This window comes from Cydia amplana, chromosome 10, assembly GCF_948474715.1.
Source record: "Cydia amplana chromosome 10, ilCydAmpl1.1, whole genome shotgun sequence".
Taxonomy (NCBI): Eukaryota; Metazoa; Arthropoda; class Insecta; order Lepidoptera; family Tortricidae; genus Cydia; species Cydia amplana.
In genome coordinates this window covers 4,964,224-4,991,574 of record NC_086078.1, presented here as the reverse complement: position 1 = coordinate 4,991,574, position 27,351 = coordinate 4,964,224, and the positions used below count along the sequence as shown (strand labels likewise).

Below are 27,351 nucleotides of genomic sequence, written 5' to 3'. Positions count from 1 at the left end.
CCGGAGGTCGCGGGTTTAAACCCCGGCTCGTACCAATGAGTTCTTCGGAACTTTTGTACGTAATGTCATTTGATATTTACCAGTCGCTTTTCGGTGAAGGAAAACATTGTGAGGAAACCGGACCGGACCGGATCCCAATAAGGGCCTATTTTACTCTCTGGGTTGGAAGGCCAAATGGCAGTCGCTTTCGTTAGCACTAGTGCCCACGCCAATTCTTGGGATTAGTTGCCAAGCGGACCCTAGGCTCCCATGAGCCATGGCAAAAATTCCGGCACAATGCGAGGACGATGATGATGAAATAATTAGCTTACTGGCTATAATAGGAGCAATAAATAAAGAACGGACGCCACAAGCCCCATTCAGATTACCAACTTGTTAAGGTTTTGATACGACCACGAAGGTTACGAACTTGACGATCGTCATGTTGATTGGCGTTTTCACATTTTCACTTTATTTTTCATGCACCTATCAGCGTGAGCGATCGTCAAAGTTGACTTCAGAAATGCGTTGTTAAAATCCTTTATATGACTTTAAACACTTCCAGTTGAATATATACAAAAAATCGAAAAGCTGTGCAATATTTGTTCATAAAACGAATAAAAACAACATGTTTTCAATTATCGGCCGTCCATACTGCAGTTTTATATGCGCCTATATTACCTACTACGGCCGTTTCACGCCACGTTACTCGCGTTTACGGTACGTTGAATCACAGATCAAATAATATCAGTCAGATATGTCACTATCAAACAAAATCCAATAGGGACTGTAATTCTGTATGTGACTGAGAATAATAGGTACCTTCACCACGTTAAGTACTTAGAAATGTGCTTTTTCTTAAAGAACGATTATGTCTGATACGCTACCCTCAAACAAAAGTGAGGCAGTATGGGATGCAGTTCTATAGGTACGCGGCTATTGCACGCCGTTTTACGCCATCGCTACCTTACTCTCGTTTACACTACGGTGAATCGCAGATCAAATCATTTCAGATACGTCACTCTTAAATAAAAGTAAGGCAACTGGGGATGCAGTATTAATCGCGCCTATATTCTGATCTGTTGTATTCGTACGCTACTTTTCCCATGCTTACGGCATGTTGCCTACTCACAGATAAAAATATCAGATGCGCCATTTTAAAATAAAGGCGAAGTATGGCTATTATCATTGGTTTTACACAATGTTACATATATTTATGCTAACATCACGGTGTCCAATTACAGATTAAAAAACTGATATCCTGCTCATATAAGCTAGCGTTTATTTCAGTTATAGTCTGTTCGGAAAGAGAAGAGTCGTGGAATGTATTGGGCCCCATACTTTCCGCGACTCTTCTCTTTCCGCACAGATCCTACACAGTTCTAAACAATCCCAATACCCGCTAGTCTAAATAAGTCTTTTATCGAACTGAAATTTGAACATTGTCATAGTGACATTAAGTCGAATTTCAACTATCTTGAAAATGTAACATAGAATCCTGCAATATTGGGCCAGCGATATCTCTAGGTACATTATCTGGGTGCCAATCAGCTCGAAGTGCCATGTCGCTATTGTCCATTAAATTGAAAATCGAACTGGCCGGTGCCATTTCGAATAAACGAAAACGGCATCCGCGCGATTCTCTTGCGTTTCGATACTGATATTGTTTTGAAAATGGAATCTTTATTTTCACCACACCTGCCCGGAAAGGCTTACTTTGCACTTCAAAAACGGATAGCAAAGTTGCACTTTGCTATCAGTAATTCACATGTAATCAAATGCAAATTTTGAGTTGTTTTCTTATGTTTGCTGGTAGAATTGACTTTTAAATTATGATTTTGGATGATAAATATTTAATAACATTCATTTGAATTTGATTTGGTTTGATTTTGTTTGATATTTTATTTACATTTAAATTTGCTTCGGGTTGGTGTGGTGAAAATTCCTGTGTTTCACTCGAGGGCAAATTTTGTGTAACCCTCGTGCTTTGAAACCCTCGCAACGCTCAAGATTCCAATTTTCCAACCACTCGCTACGCTCGTGGTTCAATTTTAGTATCTTTCACTTGCTCGGGTATCAATATTAGCACGAGCGGTTAAACAACAACTTTGCCCCCTTGTAAAACAAATAACTATTATGTTGGCCAAACAAGTATTGCAACAGATACTTATAACGTAAGTTTAAAGATGACCTGTAGAGGTATTCGAACGTCTTATTCATAAAATATTAGCAGCTTAATGCAAATTGGCCTTTGCTTTAATAAACATTTACGTTATTACTAACTATTGAAGAAATTAATCAGGTGTAGATAATTATTAAACTAAGCTCTCGAATGATAACCAACAACCAAACCTCTCAATAACCAAAGTAATAAAAATAATAAAAATTTATTGCAATTATACAGGGTGCTTCCTGTAACAGGAGCAATAAATTAAACTGTAGGCTGTACTCCTCAAACTGACCAACATTTACTAAAGGCTTTAGTTTAATTTATTGCTCCTGTTACAGGAAACACCCTGTATGTAGTGTCTCGATCTCAATCGAAGATGAATTTAGAACTAGAAGGTTAACGTTAACGTTAATGTTAACGTTATTGGTGGAAGCACTAATTATAAATATCACTGTCACCTCGTAAGTTTAACAAAATTATTCTAGCAAATTACTACCGGTAGGAAATTAATGTTCGAAATAATTTATTCTATATAATATAAATTTCCCATCATATTAATTAAATCACCGTGAAGCCGCTTTGAACCTCATATTTCGGTTACATCTTATCACGTCGATGATATTAAATTACTGAATATTAAGCTATGAAATTTATACAGGAAAATGAAAATATTCGTACAGTCACCATCAGATATATCGGAGCGGCCGAGGTGCTCAAAATATCTGAACACGCACTCTAACGCCTTGACAATAGAGGCGAGTTCAGATGCCCGTAAGGTCCGTCCTGAGATATACGTCAATGATTTTTACAGTATTTTATGTATTTTAGTCATAGCTCTCCTAAGCACCCGAATCGCAACCCTGATCAGTCGTTGTTGGTGGCTCTGCAAGCACGACATCTCGTGACCATTATAAGCGTCGTTGGCGGTCCACGGATACCTACGTGCTAGGTTCCACCTTCATGAGGAACATACATATTGATGAGCTCTAGCTACTGCGCTAATGATGTAAACAGGAAGAAATGCCAGGTATTTGTTCAAAGTTGGAATTAAGATCTTTTTTTTTTTTTCTCAACATTCGTATTTGTTTAGCGTTCTTTAACAACACCTATACCTACCTATAGTTGCTTTACTCTTAGTTAGTAAAAAATTTTTTGCTTCACCGCTTGGCTCTTATTATTATTTTTCAATTTTTTGTTCATTTGTCGATAGGAAAGTAGCAACAGTACAGTGTTAATGATCACTTGTTGGACCGGCAACATACGGTAAATCAGGCGACATTTTTGGAGCCAGCTAGCAGAATATGCCTAAGGATTGAAATAACAACTGCCGCTCAAGAGAGTAACCATCCGTTCGGTTGACATATGTAGGTATGTACCTACATTTACTTTGTTGTGGAAGAGTACTTCGGCGTTCCGGGACCTCGCTGTATAGCAGCAGACACAGGGCAACAGAGGGGTTTTAGTGGGTAAACCTGGGGTCTCAGTAGCCCACAACAGGGAGTCCCACATAACCATCCCGGCCCGTCCCCGCGCCGGGTGGTATGCGTAAAGTATTTCCCCTCTTAAAAATAAATAAAGGTACATCAGGGTGGATCAATTATTTCTAGTTGTTATTCTGTCCGGTCTGCCAAGAGACATAGTAGCATAGTTTGTTAGAAGACATTGTACACCACCTTCTTCTGATACGCTTGGTAGACGACCCTCAATGGAAAGGGTTTATAAGTATCACAAAAAAGCGTCTTTGGTGAATTTATACGCCTATAAATCAGGATTTAAAGAGTGACCCAGGAGAACGTAACCATGGCAACGAGTGACAAGAAAAAGTTGATTCACCCTTCCCTTGGGTGGATCAACTATTTCTTGTTGTTATTCTGTCCGGTCAGCCAAGAGACAATAGGCATAGTTTCTTAGAAGACATTGTACACCAACTTCTTCTGACACGCTTGGTAGACGACCCTCAATGGAAAGGGTTTATAAGTATCACAAAAAAGCGTGTTTGGTGAATTTAAATGCCTAAAAATCAGGTTTTAAGGAGTGACCCAGGAGAACGTAACCATGGCAACGAGTAACAAGAAAAAGTTGATTCACCCATTTACTTTAAAACGAATTTACGTCAGTATTTTTTTCTGACGCCTACCTTTACCTATTATTTTAATAAAGACATTAAAGACCATTACCTGGACTGATTCCAAAACTCGTCTGCAAAGTGAATACGGGTACAAGCCAACTTTGTCCGACTTTTTCTAATAGAACTTTTTTAACACTTGTAACTCTATTCAGACTAATTTTAGCGCTTTCAGGTTTCAATTCATTTTCTATTTCCCAATGGTTTGCAGTAAAAGTGTATTTTTCCGTATTTTCCGTACGTTTTTAGTAATTGTCGTTAGGATCCGGTCAGGTCCGATTAAACGTTTATTGACGTTTTCTTATTATACTTAGTTCACTTTACTTCACCTCTTTTAAAGGCTTACTCAAATATGTAACTTATTATAAATCATATATTTATTTGTAAACATAGGTTTTTACAGATATAATTGTACACTTAAAAAGAGTATCACTATGTTTAGCCATTAGGCATACAAATATTTTTCAGATGGTGCATGCATATTTACAAACTTAAACTATAAAAATAAAATATAATTTAGTATTTTACAATCCTACATGTACCTATATAATTAATATTCTGTATCAGACAAATATTCTCCGATCGAGTAGTATGCTTTTCTAACTAAAAATTTAAACAGACTCTTTTTAAAAATACTTATGTTATCTAATTTAGTGATATCATCTGGCAGCTTGTTATAGAGTTTAAGGGCCATGCCGAAAATACTTTTGGCCATAAAAACCATTTTTATTGATTTTATATAAATTTTGTTGCAACGACGTGCACTATTAGTAACAGAAAATTGGCCAATATTATATTTAACATATACCGCTACTTCGTAAATATACAGGCATGAGGCAAGGTAATGTGAGTATATGTTGAGCCTAATGAAATTTGGTTTGCTGGTTTCGGTTTGTGGAACCCGACACACTGAACGTAGACATTTTTTCTGTGCCTTGAAGTCCATATCTCGGTCTGTGGAGTTTTCCCAGAATATTAAGCCGTATCTCAAAGTTGAGGTAACATAGGCTTGATAGGCGGTTAATACTGCTGTTTCATTGATAGTTTTAGCCAGGTTATATAGAGCAAAGGAAAATTTATTAAGTTTTTTAGATATAATGTCAATCTGATCTTTCCATGTCAATTTATTATCTAAACTTAATCCTAAAAAAATTTTCAAATCTGTCTCGTCAATAAGATGCTCTTTATATTTTACAGCGAGTTTTGGTAATTTATCAACTCTTTGTTTGTAGCTCATAATTTTGGTTTTGTTTAAGTTTATTCGCAAATTATTCTTATTCAGCCAGTCAATTACGTTCTCTAAAGTTTTATTTATGGTAACTTCTAAAGCTAGCGGGTCATTTCCAGTAAATATAATCGTGCTATCGTCAGCGAAAAGAATCATAGAATGTTGCGTTATCTGTGGAAAATCATTTATGTACCTATATTAGAAAAAGTAATGGGCCTAGTACACTGTCTTGAGGCACTCCGTATTTAATTTCTTTATGCTTCGACGAGACACATTATTGTATTGAAAGAAGGTATATATTTGAGTGAGTTAAAAATACAGATATAGGAAAAAATTTAATTGGAATAATATTACTGCCTGAGAGTTTAAGCGGCAGTAAATGCTGAAATGGCAGTAATTATTTGAATTGAATTTAAACAAAGTTGAAAGTGTGTTTTCGATGATAGGCGTAGAAACTATAATTATAAAATCGTAACATACCTACAAACAATCATCATAATATCAGCATTATCACTGAAAAAAAAACAACGGGTTGCACTCAGGGAGTGCCGGCAGAAGTGAAAACTCAATGACTAGTGCAAAATGCACTATGTATAATTGAGGTTAACGCCATCTAGCGTTAGCGTTAATTACTTGAAACCCCTAAGCACATCACTGTTAGTACTCGAGTTATATTAATACCAGTTAGAGCGAAACTCACTCCATGTAACAGTTTTTCATAATGTCATTGAGTTTTTCTTTATTGATTTAAATGCCATCTAAATGAGTCATGGCCATCTAAATCTTACGATCACCTTCTTCCGTCTTACGCTGTCTCGAGTTTAACATTTTTTCCCCACCTCAAAAAGTGCACAGCGCCGCTAAAGAAGTTTCCACTTCAAAAAAATTAAAATTATTCAATTTTAGTATGTCTCACAACAGTTGAAATTCGATCAGCATTATGAGTCTGAAGTCTCACGATTCTGTGAGCCATTCCAAATCCAAACTGTCCACTACAAACTACAACCTTATATAAGGTCGCTAAGCTCGAAGAATCTATTTTATTGACCCGTCATTTCTACTGTATAGGTATGTAATTATATTCGCTGTCACTATCACAAAAATAGTGTTTCGTATTTATTTTCAGTACTTAAATACCAAATTACGGTAAAATAAATTCGTTAAAGCTGTCCATGGACGTGTGAATTGCATGGGCGAATGGTCATAATATGTCGTTGGAATGAAACAGATGCCTTCACTTAGCGCTCTGCAGTCCACAGTTCAAAGATACTGAACAGTAGGCAAGGTAATCAATGGACTATGTTCTGAATAAACATTCGCGAACACGTCATTGGACAGTGCGCGAGGATGAAGAAAATAATATTCGTCTTAGTTAATGTTACACAAAATTGTTGGGTTAGCTGGTGATTTATTACTAGTTAATTTTCTGAGCGTAATTTTTTGTTCATTTAAACTTGTAGTAAATTTAAACTCGTCGTCATAAAAAGGGGCAATCTATGCTAACCCTTGACAGTTGCCAACCCCAATATTATAGTTTATCCTGTCGATTGGCCTTAGTTTCGACTTTCGATTAAGCGCCGCAATCTGAGATATCTCATGATTCACTATGACCAATTGCACAGATTCTGCTGCTAGTGCTAGCTCACTGCGCTAATAATCTTTCTGTAGAAAATATGTCTACTGTGTCACTGCGCACGTAGTAAATATTCATATTTTTCGCTACGATAGTTCAAAGCGTTGATTGGAGGCGCAATATATAGTTTTTTGTAGTTTTTTGACGTCCATGTTCCCAATCAATTTCACAAAGCTATTCTAGCTACAATATCTGCCTAAAATGACTACTGCAATACAGTTATATAGTCTGGGTGGCAATTCAATAACGGTTCAGTATTAAAGTTGTGTAATTGTTTTACTACTTAATTGTTTACCTATAATTATGTACCTGTGCCATACGACTAAATAAATGAATAAATAAAACTACTCAGAATATAAATATATTTATTTTGCTTGTCCAATCTTCGGCGCGCTGTATTCAAAATGGACGGTTAAAATTTTCCCCTATCTATATACTCACTTTGTGAGTACCTACCTACTAGGTGTTATATAGTATGTATATGCAAAATCTATAAACGACTTTATCGAAATCTTTTCTCATTTAAATAGACTTCAATGTCACGTGCATAAAAAATGCTACAAAGTTACTATTCAGAATAGGTAATCAATATGTTTCGTGACTGAGCTAAACACTTTTACATAAATTTTGGGTCAAATTTGCAAACCTTTGGACCGATATTGTATACAATACGACACTTTCTCGACCGGTGAGTCAGTTCCTGATTTATTTGGAGTAAGGTAAATTACTGTAAATGTCACGTTCTGTGGGCGGTTATTGTACCATTTTCTACGTTAAAATAACAATAACAATATATCTATAACAAAAATGATATTTATATTAGATCAATTTACCAGAGAATCGGAGACATATTTGTAGGTGATCTAAATATTCAAGAAGTATATACTCTCGGCGTTCATCTTTAGCTTCAAGACATTTTGGTATTTAACAATTATTTTTGTTATAGTTAAAATCGTGAGGAAACCTGCATACATCTGCGAAGAAATTCAAAGGTGTACCTATGTGAAGTCCCCAATCCGCATTGGGCTAGCGTGGGGACTATAGCCCGAGCCCTCTCGCGCATGAGAGGAGGCCTCAAGATAGTTCATCTTCATGGATGAACTAACAATGAAAGAGATTAGAAATGAACTATTTTGCGAATGAACGATCGCTGTTTGTCCTGTTTCGGTAATAGGCAGTTTACTCGTACTTCGTCTACGTTTTGGTAAACGATATCGTGAAGAATCAAATGTCCAGCAGTCGCTATTTAATTGTCTGTCACCAGTAGGTCATTTTCAGTGTCTTAAAATTAAATATTGTACGTCTTCTAGACTGTTAGTAGGATTGAGATCAAATCGAATTCCCGTGTTTTTCAGAGGTATTCAAAATCTGAATATAATTTCACAAACTTGCGGATTTTGAACACATAATAGAGTGTTTACGATAATATAAAACAAATAAACATAAAAAGGTACAAAATTCATTGCGTTTTTTTTTTTCTACATAAAATAATCGTAAACGTAAAATAATCGGATTTAGCCCGTCCCCCTATGAGTTGTAAACAGAAGTCTGTGAGAAGTGAACAGGTATACTATATTGTACCTAGTTCAACGAACGATATTATACTGCGCGGTATGGCTCGATGAATAGAACAAACAAGACCCCAGACAGTTGGGTCCGAGTTCCACCTAACTGAGTTAGCGCATGCTGTTGACGCGAACTATAATATTTATCTAATAGATTGTTTGAGAAATGTTAGTACAACAGCAGCTTGATCTAGCTATAGGTAGAGTCTGTTCGGAAATAGAAGAGTCGTGGAATGTATTGGGCTCCATACATTCCACTCTTTCCGCACAGACTCTAAAATGTATCGTTAATTAAAACTACCAATACCTAATCAATGTAAAATTTCTCCACCAAAAAGAGTAAAATTAAGAGATTTTAACTATAATAATAATAATAAATTGAGCCTATATACGTCCCACTGCTGGGCACAGGCCATTCTTGGCGAGTGATCGCGCTAACAGACTACGTGCCAAAGACCACTCTCGATATGCTTAAGAGGCGCTTTCTTATCTTGTTAATCTTTCTTTCTAAGCATATCACGTCTGCTTTTGAGTTTAAGAATGAGTGCTGCATGCAAATCATGCAGAGCACATAAAGTTAAAGGATTTGTATACCAGGTTTTTTTTCTGTCATTCACTAAAAATATTACATTTGTATCTGGGGGCACGTGGGGCACGGGGGTAGTGCCCCCGCCAAGTCCAAAATCTAAGTGTACATATTCAAGCAGTTCAAAACGGACTGAGCTACTTAGTGTACAAGCCTAAAAGTTGCAAAATTCCACTCTACCGCTAAGTGAATAAGAACGACAAGTTCTAACTGTTCGAACTGACAGGTTTATGCAAACACAGTGATTATCATTTTTCCCGCAAATAACGAGACTATTAGCCCGGCCGACGACCTAGCCATGTTACTATCGTGTACCTCAGTACACTTCGGACTCGTCCAGCGATCAAGAAAACCAGTCTTACCTGAGATACCTACGTGGGGGGCTACCGTGAAAACCGATAATCGCAAATTGCGGGCATTTTTCTCTGTCACTCTAATTACGCCTGCATTGGAGTAAAAGAGAAAGATCCCCGCAATTTGCGAATTTCGGTTTTCGCGGTAGCCCCTCTGGTTAGCTTGACGCGCGACCGCCGACTGTCCTAAATTCAGCAAGGGATTGAAATGACGTCCGTGACGTTTTATTGTACAGTCACCATCAGTTGTATCAGAGTGGCCAAGAGGCTCAAAAGTATCCAAACATGCACTTTAACTTCTTGATAATAAAGGTTTTGTTCAGATATTTATCGAACGAGCGAGCGAAGCGAAGCGAAGTTCTTACATTCAACTTTGAACACGCAGCTGGCTAGCGGCACGTCCCGGCATTTCGATGTTTTTAAGCTGAACTGTCAGAAGATAGTTTGATACACAATAACTTAAGTAAATTTGTTCTAATTTATATGAAATTGGGTAAACGTGTAGTCGAGGGCATTATATTTTAGTCATTAAATTATGAGCAGGCTCGATCAAGGGGTTATTGAGCTAGAAGAGCTTAGAAGGCCAAAAAGCTGTTTGTGAAGTGTCTTGCTATTCTGGTCATTTTATTTGCAAGAAAGTATGGTCGAGTTTGGTATCAAATGAAAGTGCTCGGCTTACACTTTTATAATATCGTTTTTAAATTTACCATTTTGAAATAATTAGCAAGATAAAAATAAAATAAAATAAACATAATATAGGTATTTGACATTTGACAGGAAATATTTCGGCTTACCACAGATACAGTATCAGTTAAGGGCTCCACAGACCTTGCAATAAATCGTACGCGTTTTTCGATCCTTTGACGACTGCATTCAATTGATATTTTTGGCGAACCGCGAGTTCTCAGTTCGGGGCGAACTACTAGTTAATAGTTATGAACACTTTGGAAGCTCCGATATATCTGACGGCAACTGTAGAGGCGTAGTATTTTCTACTATGTAGGCAAGTTCAACGCTTAAAAATGAACTGGGGAATATAAGATCTGAAACGAGCTTCCGTAACTGCACCAGAGGGGCTATCGCAAAAACCGAATTTCACAAATTGCGGGCATTTTTCTCTGTCACTCTACGGCTTCATTGGAGTAAAAGAGAAAGATCCCCGCAATTTGAGAAATTCAGTTTTCGCGGTAGCCACTGAGTTTTAAGTCCCATCTTCTTGAAGTGGAATATACCTAAAGGACATTGACATTATCTGTTAGTACGAAGAAGAACAAGAATAATTTATTTAGGTATTTCATTTGGTAGAGTCTGTTCGGAAAGAGAAGAGTCGTGGAATGTATTGGGCCCCATACATTCTACGACTCTTCTGTTTCCGTACAAACTCTAGTCTGTAACGAGTCATCGATATGAATCGGATTAGAATCATACTTAGGTATACTTCTGCTCACTAGTTTGCCTGAGGTTCCGACGTATCTGACTAGAATAGCTACTAGTATAGAGATACGACCTTTTGATTTTATGTCGCGAGTACCGTTCGTTCAGTGGTGCTACGTTTGTCTAGGGTTTTGAGGCTTTCTTCAAAGTAGTACCTATAGTAGACGTTAAGTGTTTTATGACTTATGACAAAGTTGCAGAAATATCCAAGTGTGCTTCTTTTTGGATTTTTTAATGTGCCGGTGCCTTTAGGTAAGTGTTTTGAAAGAAACTAAGATTGACGAAACTTGTAACCGACGGGTACAGATAATTTGCTTGGCATTTTACATTTCGTATATTTCATTTCAAAATTGTTGAATGTCAAATTGATTATTAGGCAATATCTCATCGTCCATGAACCGTAACTAATATATCTTCATTTTATGTAATATCTATACCAAATCAGAGTCCAAATTGATGCAAAAAGCATTCTACTTCCCACGTGTTTGATCGTGTGCGTGCCGTCACGAGAGTAGTACCTATCGAGATAGACCATCTCATTTATTCAAGTACGAGTGGGACTTGCAAGCTAAGGGTTCCGTACGTAGCAACGTAGCAACGTAGAGTGGAGCTGGAACTAATTGGAATTATAACCTGATTTTATTAACTTTTTTTTTTAAGTTATAACAAATATATAAGAACTCATTCATATAGCTCCTCGCAAAGGGGGAAATTAGTCTTTTACTCTATGATTTTACAAATTCAATTTCCATTTTTTTGTGAAAATAAATGAACTTGAGACGTTTACTTCACATCATGAAATGGATAGTTATACTACAATATAGAAACATACGAACTAACAGATAAAGTACATAATAATTTAAATAATTTGGAGTTTTTAAAAATAGATGCGATGTTTTATGAGTATTTCATCGAACGTCAGATACGGAATTAATTGTAACTACTAAAATCAGTAGCGGCTCACAAAATATACTTATATTCCAAATTTAATTCAAATATACCTGAGTAATATTTTGAGATAAATGGCTATGATTAACGAACAGACACACATGAGACGGATTATTAATATAATATGACGAAATTATAACGGTTTAATTTTTGCCATTTTGACTACGGAATCCTAAGAGCGACGAAATTGCATCAGTTTATGATTATGATTACACGTGACGTATTGTGTCGCGCCTGACAATGATTAATTAATTACGCCTTGGCTTGAATTCTAATTAGTCACGGCGCTAACATGGATTTATGGCCTAATGTCTAAGTCGATGGTCTTAGCTATAAACCTAAATGTTTATGATCTAACATTATTGGCGCTTACATGAATCATAAGAGTAAACTATACATAGTATGATATTAGAATAGGTATCTTATTAATTACATATCATTTTTAAAGATACGAGTATATTTTGTTTTGTGTTCTGTATTGGTAGAGCGTAGGTAATTTTTAACATTTAAATAGTTGTTTCCGAAAACATTGATTATTTTATTATCTTTACTGTTTTTTATGGCATTCTTTAACTAAATTAAACATTATTTGCTTGCCTAAAAAACCCTAAAATTTTAGATAGGTACTTAGTTCCTGTTGTTTTCACGTTGTTACTAAGTGTAGTTAATTTCCCGTTATTTCATGCCAAATAGCAGTACTACGATGAAATTGTAAAAATTACAGCATAAAAGTTACAAATGAGCGTTATTATCGTTTAGCCGGTCATTCACTCTAATTAGCTGCAAACACGCGAACGAATTTGTTATTAAATTGTTCGCAAATTGATTGAGAAGATTTTGAGCCACTAATTTATCTTGGAGCAAGAAAAACGAAACATTAAAAAAAACTGAAAATTAAACATTTCGTAGGAAGGTACAGGCTGCTTTACGTAATGTAAGACCTTTAGGAACGCGTGCAGATGTCGATTCAAAATTAAAACAATATAATATATTCAGCCCCTTGAAGCTGTGAAAAACTCAAACTAAACCCTGATTTTCAATTAATTTCAAGATTTACTAGGTAAGTACCTACTTACATTTAGGTATTATTAAGACAGTGAGAATTAAGCCTTTCTGTGTTCCGGTTCAAAAGTCACAAACTTGTGCCAAGTTTTATTCCTGACTCTAATAATTATATTTCTTGCTGCGTCGTACTTGATTAAGTTTAGGTTCTTCGTTAATAAGTCTCCATAACTTGGACTTAACTAAATTTTCCCTGAGATAAAACTTTCTTACTCGACCTTTATTAGAAGTTTGTTGAGTACCTAATAATAAGGATTTATTACAATATTTAATATGTATAATAAGCCAAGTATCCAATATTTTATTATCTTATTTAACAAATTGCCAATTGAATTGAAGTCGCTCACAAATGCCAACTTGTTTAAAAACCAATTAAAAGATTTTCTACTAAAGAAATGCTTCTATTCAGTAGAGGAATATTTATTGGAGGACGATACAAGGTATTAGTCATGTACGTACCTATTTTTGTAAACGATAGATATAATTATATGACATTATAATAATTATACTTGCACTTATTATATGTTTATAATGAATAATGAATAATGTTGATAATGAATAAGTTGACGATGAAATGTATGTAATTAATTAAAATAATGAGCATGGATTATTATGTAAGATCTAATTTTAATAATTTAATGTAAATATTTAATTAGGTTAAGTTATTTATAATAGAATTTCAAACACAATGTTAATTGTTATATGAATAAATAAATATGAAAATATATGAAATATGAATATAATCAATATTTTTTATTTCTGAATTCGACATTAGACCTAGGTGGGTCTAATGTCGAATTCGTTTAAACTGTGTAATGTGTTTTGTGATTTCATATCACTTACCTACTTTAGTTGGTCAACTTTCACCTAATTTCATAAATCGCTTCTAAATAAATAATAGTTTACCTATTTATCTTAAAATTAGGTATACAAAAAAATATATGATTCAGATTTACTCAATGAACCTAAAACATATTTTAATTAGGTACGTAACACGTCCGTATTTGCGTTTACGACATACATATGTGTACCTACTACCAAATTTTAAATAATTTGGAGCAAATTGGCTGCAACATTCAGGCGGACGGACAACACACACGAGTAATCTTGGCCCCATAGCCAACATGCCTACAAACGCAACTGTCACTGTCACACTTATATGAAAGAGTGATAGAGAGACACAAAGCGATTCGATGGCAAAGCGATAGCGATCGTCACCTTGGCTAGGCCGCCTGATAGGGTTTCTTTTTGAGATATGAAATCCTAAAAATCGACAAAATCTGATGAAAATCTCATATATCAATAATAATACAATTTCAATGATTTAACATATTCATATTCAGAGTACCATCCGTATATCTTTCTTTGAAGACCTTCTATATCTATGACTACGTATAATTCTTAATAAGTTACAGTATTAAAATTCAGAGAACCATTCGAATTTAATCGCTTTGCAAACTTTTGCAGGTTACTTCACATCCACTTCATCCACAGAAATTGACTTAGAAGTTACAGTTTCAAATTAAGAAAGATCTATTTGCTAGTAATTGCCTAAGTTCTGTGATAGATGACTGAGACATTGTAGATCAAATAAAATAAAAATTGTAATAAAATAAATATTTTTAGAAATTAATGCTACGAAGGTCCACAAACAATTATCGAAAATTCATCCCTTAGTTAATAAACATAATTATACTAAGTAGTATAGTATCGAACTATTTTAAGCCCCAATATGTCAGTGGAATGAAAAGCACCTTTTATTCTTCCAAAGATATTTGTATAATTCCGAACACGTAAGCAGCCTACTGCGACAATGCTCCATTTGCCAGAGAATTAGGAAATGTTGGCAACAAAACCGCTCTCTAACAGACTCCACAAACTTCTAACTCAATTTAAGAACGAGACTTTACCCCAAATATGGTAAGCGTTCAGGCAAAAGTTAGCCTTTAAAACACTCTTGAAAGCATATGGTCTTTTATGAACACCATTACCCTAACTTTGCTTTTTAAGGACATTATGGAGACTCGTTGTCAAACTTGAGTAAAATTAAAGTTGGAACAATGAGAAATCTTATGTAATCCTGACTTGGACTACACAGACGCCGCGTTGTGAAGCGTAAACCATAAACGTATAGTTATAGTTATGAAGAGTGCGAGTTCACTATACAACATATTTACAAAGTACAATTTTATTTGTTAAATGATATGCTTCGAGCAGCGCTGTTGAGTTGCATCCTACAACATCCTAGTTTACATTTAACATCCTAGTTGCCTGAAATAAAGATGAGGAAGGACCTTTAATTCATTGATTCATTCATTATACCTATATAATACAACTTCCTCATCAATTTCCTTGAAAAAATTAGTGGCGTTCGCAGCTGCATTACTGCCGCGGGTATGACGTTCATTCCGTCACTCATTTTATTGGAACAGCATAATGTACATATGTATTGCACATTTTTTTTTACCGTATCTTCTCGGAAACGTTTGTATTTATCATGCTACTTCAGTCAACGTACCTCAGTACTTTTTGTACCGAGACTGACTAAAATTGCAAGACACGTTCGTGCGGTTCCGTGAAAATACTATGGAAAATAATTATGCAGTACATCTGTAGCTGCAGTTGACGTCTGAACGTCACCTTAATCTAGCTAGCTGCCAAAATCCTTAAAGGTGACATTCGGATGGCAACTTCAGCTGCATTACCTACTGCTATTGCGGCATTACTGTTCCAACGTTGATGCGCCGTTGTCACTGTGAATTTCCTTGATGAGTGACGTCACTAATTTTATCAAGGAAAACCATGCCTTCCCAATGTCAGCATAAATGCTCCATCTTATAGTTGAGGTAATCTGTGACGGGCTACAAGTTTCCCGCAAAGTTCGTAAGTCTATTCCTTATGCTCCCGAGGCTTATGAGGCAGTTTCGTATCGTTAGCACTCTGAAATTCCCTCTGTTGTAATTTTGCAGAAATATCCGAAGTTGTGGGTAAAGATTTACTGGGTAAAAGTTATGGAAGTTAAACACACTGGAGTATAGAATCGTAGATACGTTTATTCGTAATACTTGTTTATCTTTAATAGTATAATACTGCCCTGCTAAGCCGAAAAGCGCTATCTCAAAAGAAAATTCATTGCTAACTTATACTTTAGTTTCTCTAGCTGAGAATTCCATTTTCAAAATCATTTGTTTTTAAGATAGCGCTACTTGGCTTAGGAGGGCAGAATAGTACCTACATTACATACCTCGCAGGTGTTTCAGGTGTAATATGCGATCTGGGGCTTTACGAATTACCGCCCGTGGTTTGTCTAAAGTTTTACGTCTTGCCTTGGCCAGGACCTTACGGGCCTAAAATATTTATTTCAGTATATTTATTACGGCAAGGTTAGATTTTTAGAGAGACACGGCGTTTCGTCTACTACTATTATACTGTATTTTTGAAATTAAGTATATTAAAATAAAATAAAATAAAATAAAACATTATTTGACCCAGATACAACACGGCCGAAGCCTCGAAGCAAGTGTTGTTATGTGAATAGACGTTTGGGACCAGTGAACGCATATAAACCATGGAAGTATTCTGTCCGCTCAATTATGACCAAAAGTAAAGTATTCGATTGTAGGCGGTGCTTACAGACTGTTCGATTGGCAACTTCAGTTCGGCCGAGATGACAGTCAGTGACGGATGGCTAAATTGGTTTATAAAAACTACGTTTTTTTGTAATTAAAAATGTCTTCATGTGTCGTGAAGTGGTGCAGAAGTTGTTTTAGTTCATATCAAGGACAGTGAAATCACTTTTCACTTGTAGTAAACAGATAACTTCAGTAAAATTTGGAATAAACATGACGACATTTTTTCAATACTATCGTGCTAAGCTAAAACGTAACAACTGCATACGACTTTCATAACAACATACGACTTTTTAAATTGCGAGGATAATAGGGATGGTTTTATGCCAAATGAAGTAGACTATTTTATTAACTTATGTTTGGTTTAGGTATTTTCTATATACAGTAGAATCCGCTTATAATGACATTGAAGGGAAGTAACAAACATGTCATACTAAGCGGATGTCATATAAAGCATAGTTGATAAACTTTTTATTTTATTTTTTCCAAATTAATCTCAAACTATTTTGTGAGAGATGAGTTTTATTAACCTTATACCAATTATCAACTTTCACCGAGAATAAAAACTAAAACAATTTAAACGCCACAGACGTCCTCGCAGGGAAAGATGTGGGGCCGGCCACGAAAACCAGCGAATTTGTCAGTATAACCGGACATAATTCCATAAAAATAGTATTTATAGGTCATAGTAAGCGGTTTATCACTATAAGCGAAGTCATCTTATTCGACTTTGTCACAAGGAATTTCATATAAAAACCAAACTTCGCACAGTAATTGCGTCATAGTAAGCGGTTGGTCAGTATAAGCGGAGTCATAATAAACGGATTCCACTGTAATTATAAATGTAGTAATAAATTCCTTCTTACAGATTTTTATTTTCCTTTTTTATTTCATGAGATGGAGCTATAAAAAACTACCTAGTTATTTCAAATTAATAATCAAATTTGGTATTGTCATTTTACATTACTTTCCATTCAGATTCCCACAAGATGCTATTCGCAGAGAACTATGGAAAAAAGCTGTCCAATTAGAGAGACATAAAATTGAGTGGATGCCTGGTAAGATATCTAATGTTCTATTCATGAGATCCCGTGAGATAATCATACCCGGTCTCCTATATGTAGATACATTTTTTTCTATCACGCTTTCACTGAATTAATTTAACAAATACACACATTATCTCAAAATGTTGATCATTTGAATCCACCCTCTACTGTTACATATATGTAGGTTCTCTCTCAAGCCATTTTCGTCAGTAGAAAAGAGCGGCAAATTTAGAAAATGTAAGCGCGCGAACGGTTATGGTCCCATACAAAATTGTGATTATGCGCCTTTTTCTACTGACAAACTTGCTTGACCGGCTATATACATATAAAATATTTCCATTGGAACTGAAAGTGGGGATTTATTGTGACTCCGCCTGTTCAAATGTTTTTGACCCCATTCGTGTACCCATGTAAATTTTGCAGGCTGTATAGCCTGTCCGATTTCTAAGATCAAGTTCGCTATACATTTACTATGGCGTACTTGATCTTAGAAAAACGGACAGACTATACCAGTACGGGTACCATCAGTTTGGCACTGACATAAACGCCGTCGAGAACGTAATTTACTTTCTATACATCTCGCTCGTACTCGCATATTAGTGCAAACGAGATGTATAGAAAGTAAATTACGTTCTCGATAGCGTAAATGTCAGTTTTGACACTGTCAGTGACTCATGGTACGGGCTCTGAACGTGACTTCGCACTGACATACAGATTGATAATAAAATACATATACAAAATACTTATTATAGCAGAATACATTTATACAACAATGAATATTTAATTATGTTGAGTTAGTCTGTCATTTAATTTCATAACAACATTTTAACTACATAGTTATCTTTTATTCTGCATTATACGTGAATTATTTGACTGGTTCTTCAATGTATGGCATAAACCTATCCCTGTCCAAGTCATATTCTAATCAAATATGAACCGCGAACTCTCAGCGGCCAGTACGTACAGCAAGAAGGTTATTAGCGGATTAATGTCGCTGATTGGTAGTTATTGACATTATATGCATTTCATCTACACTTAGCTGTGTACGTTAGTGTAATAGAGACAGGCTCTGTAAACGTATCGTCTTATTTAAATGTAGGCGTTATTGTGTATGTGTGCTAATTTGGCCCGAGAATTTGAACGGTAATGTTCCCAAAGGCGGTTTCCAGTTATATGCTTTCACTGAAGATTGTATAGGTTAAGTTTAATATAGCGTAGGTATTTAAATGTCTTGATAAAAAAAATTTTTAAGATTCCCGCTGCAATGCAATCTACAGTATTGCTGTGCAACATTACTGCTACAAAATTGCTGCCCACTACATTGCTGCAGTAAATATCAGAATCGATGTTAATGCTTTGATTTTGTCACCAAAAATGGCTTTTAATCGGCGAGTCAGACTATCGAAAATATGACCCAGTGTCACAGAGTCATGAAGTCAGAGTGCATTCTCAGTCAAAAACTCGTATCATCATTTCTTACGACCCAGATCTAGATTGCATCACATCATGTCAGTGTCAATCACCGGCGGAGGCTCCGACGTAATTATCTCACGATTACAGCGCATCGACTCCTGCGCATATATTCGCTCGGGCAAGCGAGTTCTCACGCAAACCAGTTGAGACTGACCTCGACGTTTCTTGACAAAAATCTCCATTTTTAAATAGAGGGAAGCCGCTTTGCATGGTAGTAGTAGAAACTCAAATAAACGATGTTTAAAAAATTAGATCAGTAACAGCCCAATACATGGGATGGGTAATCACCAAGGACAGTTTTGGGAGATAGTAGAAAAATCACTTGATACTTATCTTGCATAAAAATATGAATTTATCGTTACTTTTACCCAACACCAACGGTAATTTGGATTCACAGAAGCAACAGTGACCCCAATGTTCGTACAAAATTAATAAGGTAGCTTTGTGATAAAAAGCGTCAGAAAACTTTAAAAAATGGGAGAAAACTGTTTTTTTCATCAATATTTATGATACTCGGAAAAAAAAGATTGTATTAAAAACGTGTTATGTTGGTTTGCAACACACTACAAAACAAATGTAAAATGGAAACTTTCGACTACTTAGGTAAGCATCAGTAATAACTCTCTAAGCATAACGGCTTGCGTCAGGTGATTGCGGGGACTCATCCGACCGTGCTATGTGGTTGCTTACAACCACCTTACAACGCATACAAGTGTCAAGTTTGCCATTTGTCTGCCTATCCCGTACAAGTTTGTAACAGCCTCATTTCTACATCCTTGAATATAAAATTTCAAACTTATTTTGCATTGTTTTAAAGCCGTTTCAAAGCAAGCTTTGCAGGCTAAATAAATCCTACGTTATGTTTCCGTCTGTAAAGTTTAATACACTATTATACTGTCCTGCGGATCGTTATCAAACGGCCATCCCGTTTCCCGTTTATGATGCCATAACCGTCTCCGGGATTAAAATCATAAATCTCCATATTAAGCACGAGGTCTTTCACCTGTTTTAATATCCTTACATAATTTAACTCACTAAGTTGATTGACCTAAATCCCCGGCTGGTCGGATGTCAGGTGTCCCACATATTTGTCGGCAAACAACTTGTCAAAATACAACGGAACTTGCGGTTCACAGCGTGGGGTCAAATAAATGAGTCTTTGCACCAAATACTCGTACCGGTGTGTTACAAAAAGAACCAAGTCCATCGCCTCCCGCAGCGCCCTGTAGACGTAACGATACAAGCAAAAGAAGCAATGCAAAATTAACAAAAGGAATTGTATGTTGAGTCAACAGCCGGCAAGAAACTAGTAGTTCTAGTTCTCGTGACAATGACCGTGCCGCGACTGGTCCGACAGGTTTATTTACACTTTTTGTTTGCGATTGGCGATTATAATTGCCATGTTTTGTGTAAAAAAAACATTTTTATGAGCTAACTTTCTTTTTTTTTGTCGTTTAACATGAACCAAATTCTCTGCGCTTGGAGTTTTAACGTTCTTTATCTGAATGTACAATTTTGTTTGCGTGATCTGTTATTACTGGTGGTCAAGTTTGTCTTACGTGACCAGCCCACTTTGGGTGTTTATAACTGTGGTTTTGTATCGAGGCAAATCTTAAATCTAACAATACATCTTCTGTAGCTATCCTATTTTGATTCCTATAAATTGTATCTTACATAAAACATTGCGTAAGCATAACTGTAAAGATGTCTATTGTATTAAGAAGGAAGTATTTATGGCTAGGTCTTTCATAATACGCGACACCAATACTGGATGCTCAGTCCAATTATTGATCGATTTTGGTCACGTTTATTCTTGGTGCTAAGTTTCACTCTTGGTGCTGTAAAGTTTAGATTTATGCATCTTCTGTCGACGAACGTGTTGTAGACAAATTAATTACAGACGTATATAGTTGAATAATGCGTGCTGGAGTAATTTGGACTTCTGAACTAGAAGCTTTATTGTGTCCTATATTTAATAATGAAATTGTCAAGCGTTAACATTTGACATGAAATCTACAGTTATATTAAGGTGTATTTTCATTTGCTAAAATTACTACACGATGAATTGTTAATCTGTGCACATCTCTTATATTACTTATCATAGATAAATGTTACAAGTATGCTAAAATGTCTTAAAAAGATAGTGCAAGGAGAACAAAAGCACATTGTAAGGTAAAATATATGCTGTTTCGCTCTGAACTTGCAAAGTTCATTTGTTATTCACTGTTGCACCGCAGGTAGGAATATTCAAATGTTATTCTTTATATTGAGTGGAGGAAGGGAGGGGAGGCCTTTGCCCAGCAGTGGGACACTAAACGAGGCTAACAAACAAAAAAATCTTTATGTTATACTTTTCCTATTTATTAGCAGAAGCTACGTAACGTAGAAACGTAGAATCAATTTCATTCGGTTAGTCCATACGAGTATACATACAATTAGTTGATTTGATAGATGAAGCACACGTAAGTGTATACCTCTATACAATTTTTTTTATATTATTGTAAAATAAGTCATGGATTTTAATACGTATGGTTTGAATTTGTACTGTAATAACTTTTTAATATACCAAATATTAAAATCTAATGCCAACTTACAAACGTAAATTTGCAAAAGCGGAACAATAATGTTTTAACTACAAATACCTATTAACACATATGCTCTTCTCAGTCGATTGTAGACACTGTGGCCCCATTCTATAGTACTTATATAACTTTGGTTTCTTACAGTTTTTTTTTTTTAATTTCAGGGTCCTCGAGTGTATGGGCGGACGAGATGCGTACGACACTGTGTGTGCTGCTTGCAGCCACCTGCGTATTGGCTGATGAAAGCAGGTGAGATATTTTTCCATATTTTAATATAAAAAAAATCGTCACTCTCTTTATGAAACCATAGTGGTTTCATCCACTATATCACTGTGTGGTGCCAAAGTTGTAATTAGAATTGTAAGTAAGTGGTTTTATGGGAAATCTAGAAGTGGCTAGGTTTAATCGGTGGTACGATATAGATGACTTTCCCTAATTTTGTTGACCTATATTTCTAGAGCTCACTAGTTCTTATTTACCGGTTTAGAATACAATACAGAACTTTATTTCATTGTGAACATTTCAATAAAATTAGTCACAGACAGTTTAAAAGTTCAAGTCTTTAAATAAATTAAAAACACTAGAGAGCAGAAACCTGAAAACGAGCAAACTTCTATATTTAGGCTAATGGACGTCCATTACTAATGGACCATTAGTAATGCAGAAAATAAATGAAACGTCCAGACTACCACTTATTGCCGTAATTTAGATATTAATACTTTTTGTATGTGCATTTCAGGGGCTCCAAGCGTCCATACATCGCCGACGCGGTTGGCAATACTTTGCCACCGCCATCAAATGGGCCAGCGACCGTCGGCAGCCCAGTCAACCTCCTAACCCCAGACCGCTATGAGTTCTACACTTTCGACGAATCCGGAGAACTGGTTAAACGACTCATGACTTTACAAGAAATCCAAGCCATAGTTGCGGCTGGCGAAGAAGCGGAAGGACTTGTTACGTTTGCTAATGACAATCAACCGACTATTGCATTCAATTTCAGTCAACCGCCTTACACTAAGGTTCATAGCGTTGTCACTAATGTGCAGAATGTACTCAAGGCTCAAATGGAGGCTCATAAAAACAATCCACAGTTAAACCCTACTTTGGATACCCCTGATGTATCTGATTCTTGGAGTCTTATTTTACCATCAATCTTTGGAAACACTGGAGTCGATATCGTACCAGATAAGACTTCTGCATCTTTTACAACCCCGGAAACAGAAACAATTGAGTTTGACCGTATTAACTTTGATGACAATCTTAGCAAGGAAGGAAGTAACCTGATCGGAAGTTCCACTACAGTACAAGATGTTGCAAAGCCATCAGTAACGGAAAAAGTTTCGTCTACGACTGAATTGTTTAGAGAAGTTCCAACGACTGCTAAAACAACTACTACAACGACCACCACTACTACGCCTAAACCTACTACTACTACTACTACTACAACGCCTAAACCTACTACTACAACTACAACGCCTAAACCTACTACTACAACTACAACAACTAAAAAACCCACCACTACTACAACTACTACAACAACAACTACAACTACTTCTAAACCTACAACCACGACCACTACTACTAGAAAACCTACGGCAACTACTACTGTGAAACCTCGTACGACGCCCACTACTAGACGCACTACTACTACCACAACTCCTAAACCACGAACCACTGTCTCAATCACTAAATTGACTACAACTTCTAAACCAACTGCTAAAATTACTACGAAACCTACCACAGCTAAATCTATTTCTACCACTCGACGACAGGTTGCAACTTCAACTTTGAAAAACACAGAAAATCCTCCAACGAAAATTCAAACTAGTACACGCGCAACCTCTACTACAGAAAAAACTAGCCCTGTATACGAAAAGATTAGTACGTTCGTTCCAATTTCTACAGCAGCTTATGTTACTGAGAGATCTACACGAAAACCTACTCAGACGACTAAATTTGTAAGCACATCGGAAAGTACTACAAAACAGCCAGTATCATCAACACCAAAGCTTCAACAATCAACTACTTTAGAGGTTAAAACGCAACCGACTATTACAACTTACAAACCAACAACAAGCACACCAGCGCCAGTTTCATCTACTGTTAAAAGCGGTGAACTTGAAACAGATGATACTAGTACCATAACCACACAATCTGTATCTCCTTCAACGGCCATCTCATCAACAGAATTTATGTCTTTTGACAAACAGCCACCGAAAACCATCAATGATAATGTTGCAGTTTCAGAAGACAACGATATTAAAGTCAATGAACCCATTATTCCTTTGTTTGATGTTGCACAAAGTATCAGTCAGATTGCATCAGACCTCGGAAGTGCCAACTACCAACCTATCCCAACAACAAGTGGTTTATTAGATACTACTCACGCCATGAATATGGATTTAGAAAGCAAAGAAAGTATAGAATTGGACATTCCATCCGAGACGAAAAACGAATCTCAAAATACAACTATTAATGTTCAAAACGAAAATGATAATTTTGTCAAGATATCTACGATTAACCCCCAGGACCAACAAAATGATAATTCGCCACCGATACTCAATGCAACCATAAATAAAGTAAGCAACCCAGTATCAAAGACTACTGTTGGACCTGAAACTACTACTACAACATCAACTGAAACACCTATGGATCCTATTTTGTCAGAATCTATGGATGATTTGTTATCACAAGTTGTGAATCAGGCTCCTCAATCCCTTGTTGATAATGAAAATAAACTTCAGGAGTCCAATAGAATTTCGACAACAGAAAGCTCTGTAGACACAACTACAGTTCTTATTACTACTAAAACTGAGATTATTTCTCAAAAGTCTACGAAAAACGACATGTCTTCAACAACCGAACCAGCGCTGTTTGATACAACCATTAATCAAAATTTTATAAAATATGACACAAAGGACGATGACACCGAAAAAGGAGATGATAAAAAAGAATCTGTAACACAAAAAGAAAACATAATTAATACCAATAGTGTTTCTGCAACACAAAATGATTTAACAAAAATCTCTTCTTCTGATAGCAATGATAAACCCTCAAAACCTGTAAATTCCCAGGGAATTCAAACTCTTAGTGCTGACAAACAGAATAATGTGATTGCCGTTATTAATGCACCCGAGTTGCTTGCGAAAGAACAAATTACTCCATCAAGTACTGAAACTGCATCACCACATCATTTACATAAAACTAGCTCAGAAAATCAAAATACAGTAAATGATAAAGTTAATGATGATAAAAAAGATGAAACGGTTTCACTTCCAAAGGTAGATGAATTCAAAAAGAAGATTCAAAAAGTAAATATTGACTACAAAGAAATAGCTAATGAAAGGAATAACTCTTGGAAGCTTATCTCAACAGTTGCACCGCCAAAGGCAAATGAGATACCGAAAGATAAATTTAAAACTGACGGCAATAACTCAGAGAGCCCTGATAAAGATATAGTTTTAGATGTATCCAAGGAAAATCAAGGACTGGAGGTGACCACAAAAGATTTAAGCGAAGATGTCGCGCAGTTTACTGAACTTTGCAATGAGCTTGCTTTCCGGTATTGGAATGCTATCGCTGAAGCCATTCCAAATAAGAGAAGTTTTGTTTTATCCCCATTTTCTATCACATCAATGTTGGCTATGATGTTCATGGGAGCAAGAGGCGCAACTTCGGGTGAAATGAACGAAATACTGAAACTTGATGATATGGTTACTTTTAATCCCCACTTTACCCTAAAAAATATTTCAGATTCTATAGAAACGACATCTGAGTCTGGAGTTGCTATCTCCGCGTTTATTAGAGAACTATACAGTGACCGAAATAAAGGTCAAATTCTTACTTTTTACAAAGAACGGGCTCAGCATTTCTACAACGGTCATGTTGAAGAAATCAACTTCAAGTTGATTAGCGATATTATAAGAAGAAGGACGAATCTGTTGGTAAAGAGGTACACTTGGGGGAAAATAATTGAGTACATGAAAGCGAACACAATTACTATGCAACCTCCGCTTGCTGCGTTTTCGACTAATATTTTTGAGGTGAGTTGAATAAGTAATAGTTTTAACTTCTACCTCTGAACATAAAAAAAAAATCAATTATATTTCACGGATCCGTTTCTGTGCAGCAATTGGTAACGTATTATATTTTTTGCTATTTTTCGAGATTTTATTTTTCAATAAACTCACTCCTTGCAATCGAAGACATACCTAGTGTTTGCATTCAATTAATGTTTATAGTGAGGTAGGCCCAAACTAATTATGTTAGTTTCATCTCACCTTGAGATAATAGAAGAAAAACTAAAATTAATTCAATATTTTTCTCAATTTCAGACTGACTGCACGGGCTCATCTGTAGAAGGCAGAGATGGTGAAATGTACTTCGTGGTCTCACCCAACGTGCGTCAACGTCGCCTCGTCCCTGTGCCAGCCGTTCTCTACAAGAAAGGTTTCCTCGCTGGCTACGATCCAGTCCTCGACGCCACTGCTGCAGCCCTCGGCAACACCAACTCAATCATCAGCACACTCTTCCTTATGCCAGGCCAGCAAGGCAACGTTGTCCACGCCGAAGATTTAGAACTGCTAGAAAAACGATTGCTAGACTCCAACCCAAGCACACCAGCGTGGAACCGCCTTCTCAGAACATTATTACCGCGAATTGGATTGGAACTGCAGATCCCGCGTTTCTCCCACAAATCAATCTTTAATGTATCTTCAACTCTTAAAAAGATGGGCTTGAAAGACTTATTCGATACCGAGCACGCTGATTTAGGAGGTCTGAATGGCCCGTCTAAGGACCTTTACCTGTCGGACATGGTGCAAGCTACGACGTTTGTAACTTGTGGCGAAGGGATTATTGGTGAGCAACATCATATAGAAGAGTATCCTGAGAGCATTGAATTGGCTAGAAGGCGTAGGACGTCTCGATGGGCGACGGGATGGGATGAGCCGAGGGATTACCAGAGAGCATTCCATGATCCGCATGACGTAGGAGATGCCATGAATCTGCCACTGCATTTGCGCCCAAGACAAGCTCGTCTCCCAGCGAGGAACGCCCAACCGGCGAGATTAAAGTTCGACCGGCCGTTCCTCTACTTCGTAAGACACAATCCCTCTGGCATGATACTCTACGTCGGCCGGTACAACCCACGGCTCTTGCCTTGAAGTCGTCAAAAAGACTGTTAGCTTAGTTTAAATATTAATTCCTCCAAGGAAAGTGATATGGGGATACTGAAGTGTAGGGAGTATGAAAGCTATGAGCATTTACGTGACAGTATTACTTATAAGTGCATTGGTATGCAAGTGGATTGCCAATTAGTACATGCACCTTGTACGGCTCTGTGTACTTTTCTCCTGATTTCGTAATTAAATGTGTATAAAATAGTGGTAATTGATATCAAGTTGAATATCTGAATGTTGGTATTACAACAATTTAGTAAATAGTTTGTCGAGACGGTCTCGACAAAATTTTAGTTTTGATTTTAGAATAAATAAGGATGTTTTAATTATAACAGCTGCTTTATTTTTTTCTTGTCGA

General features: G+C 36.3%; 1 protein-coding gene and 1 long non-coding RNA gene across 2 annotated transcripts in view; one reads left to right on the top strand and one right to left on the bottom strand.

The window, feature by feature from the left end:
• Window positions 1–27,351, bottom strand: part of LOC134651510 (uncharacterized) — a 213,947-nt gene that overhangs the window by 6,353 nt on the left and 180,243 nt on the right. The window lies entirely within an intron of this gene.
• LOC134651780 (mucin-2) lies at window positions 21,957–27,323 on the top strand. The gene is made up of 3 exons (XM_063506888.1): window positions 21,957–22,062; window positions 22,553–25,856; window positions 26,148–27,323. The coding sequence occupies exons 1-3, from the start codon at window positions 22,004–22,006 to the stop codon at window positions 26,976–26,978; spliced, it is 4,194 nt and encodes a 1,397-aa protein (XP_063362958.1). The 5' UTR covers window positions 21,957–22,003; the 3' UTR covers window positions 26,979–27,323.

Coding starts and splice junctions, on each gene's coding strand:
- LOC134651780 (XM_063506888.1), top strand. CDS start 22,004: ATGCGTACGACACTGTGTGTGCTGCTTGCAGCCACCTGCGTATTGGCT. Junction 22,063..22,552: donor GTATTGGCTGATGAAAGCAG/GTGAGATATTTT, acceptor TGTGCATTTCAG/GGGCTCCAAGCGTCCATACA. Junction 25,857..26,147: donor TTTCGACTAATATTTTTGAG/GTGAGTTGAATA, acceptor TCTCAATTTCAG/ACTGACTGCACGGGCTCATC.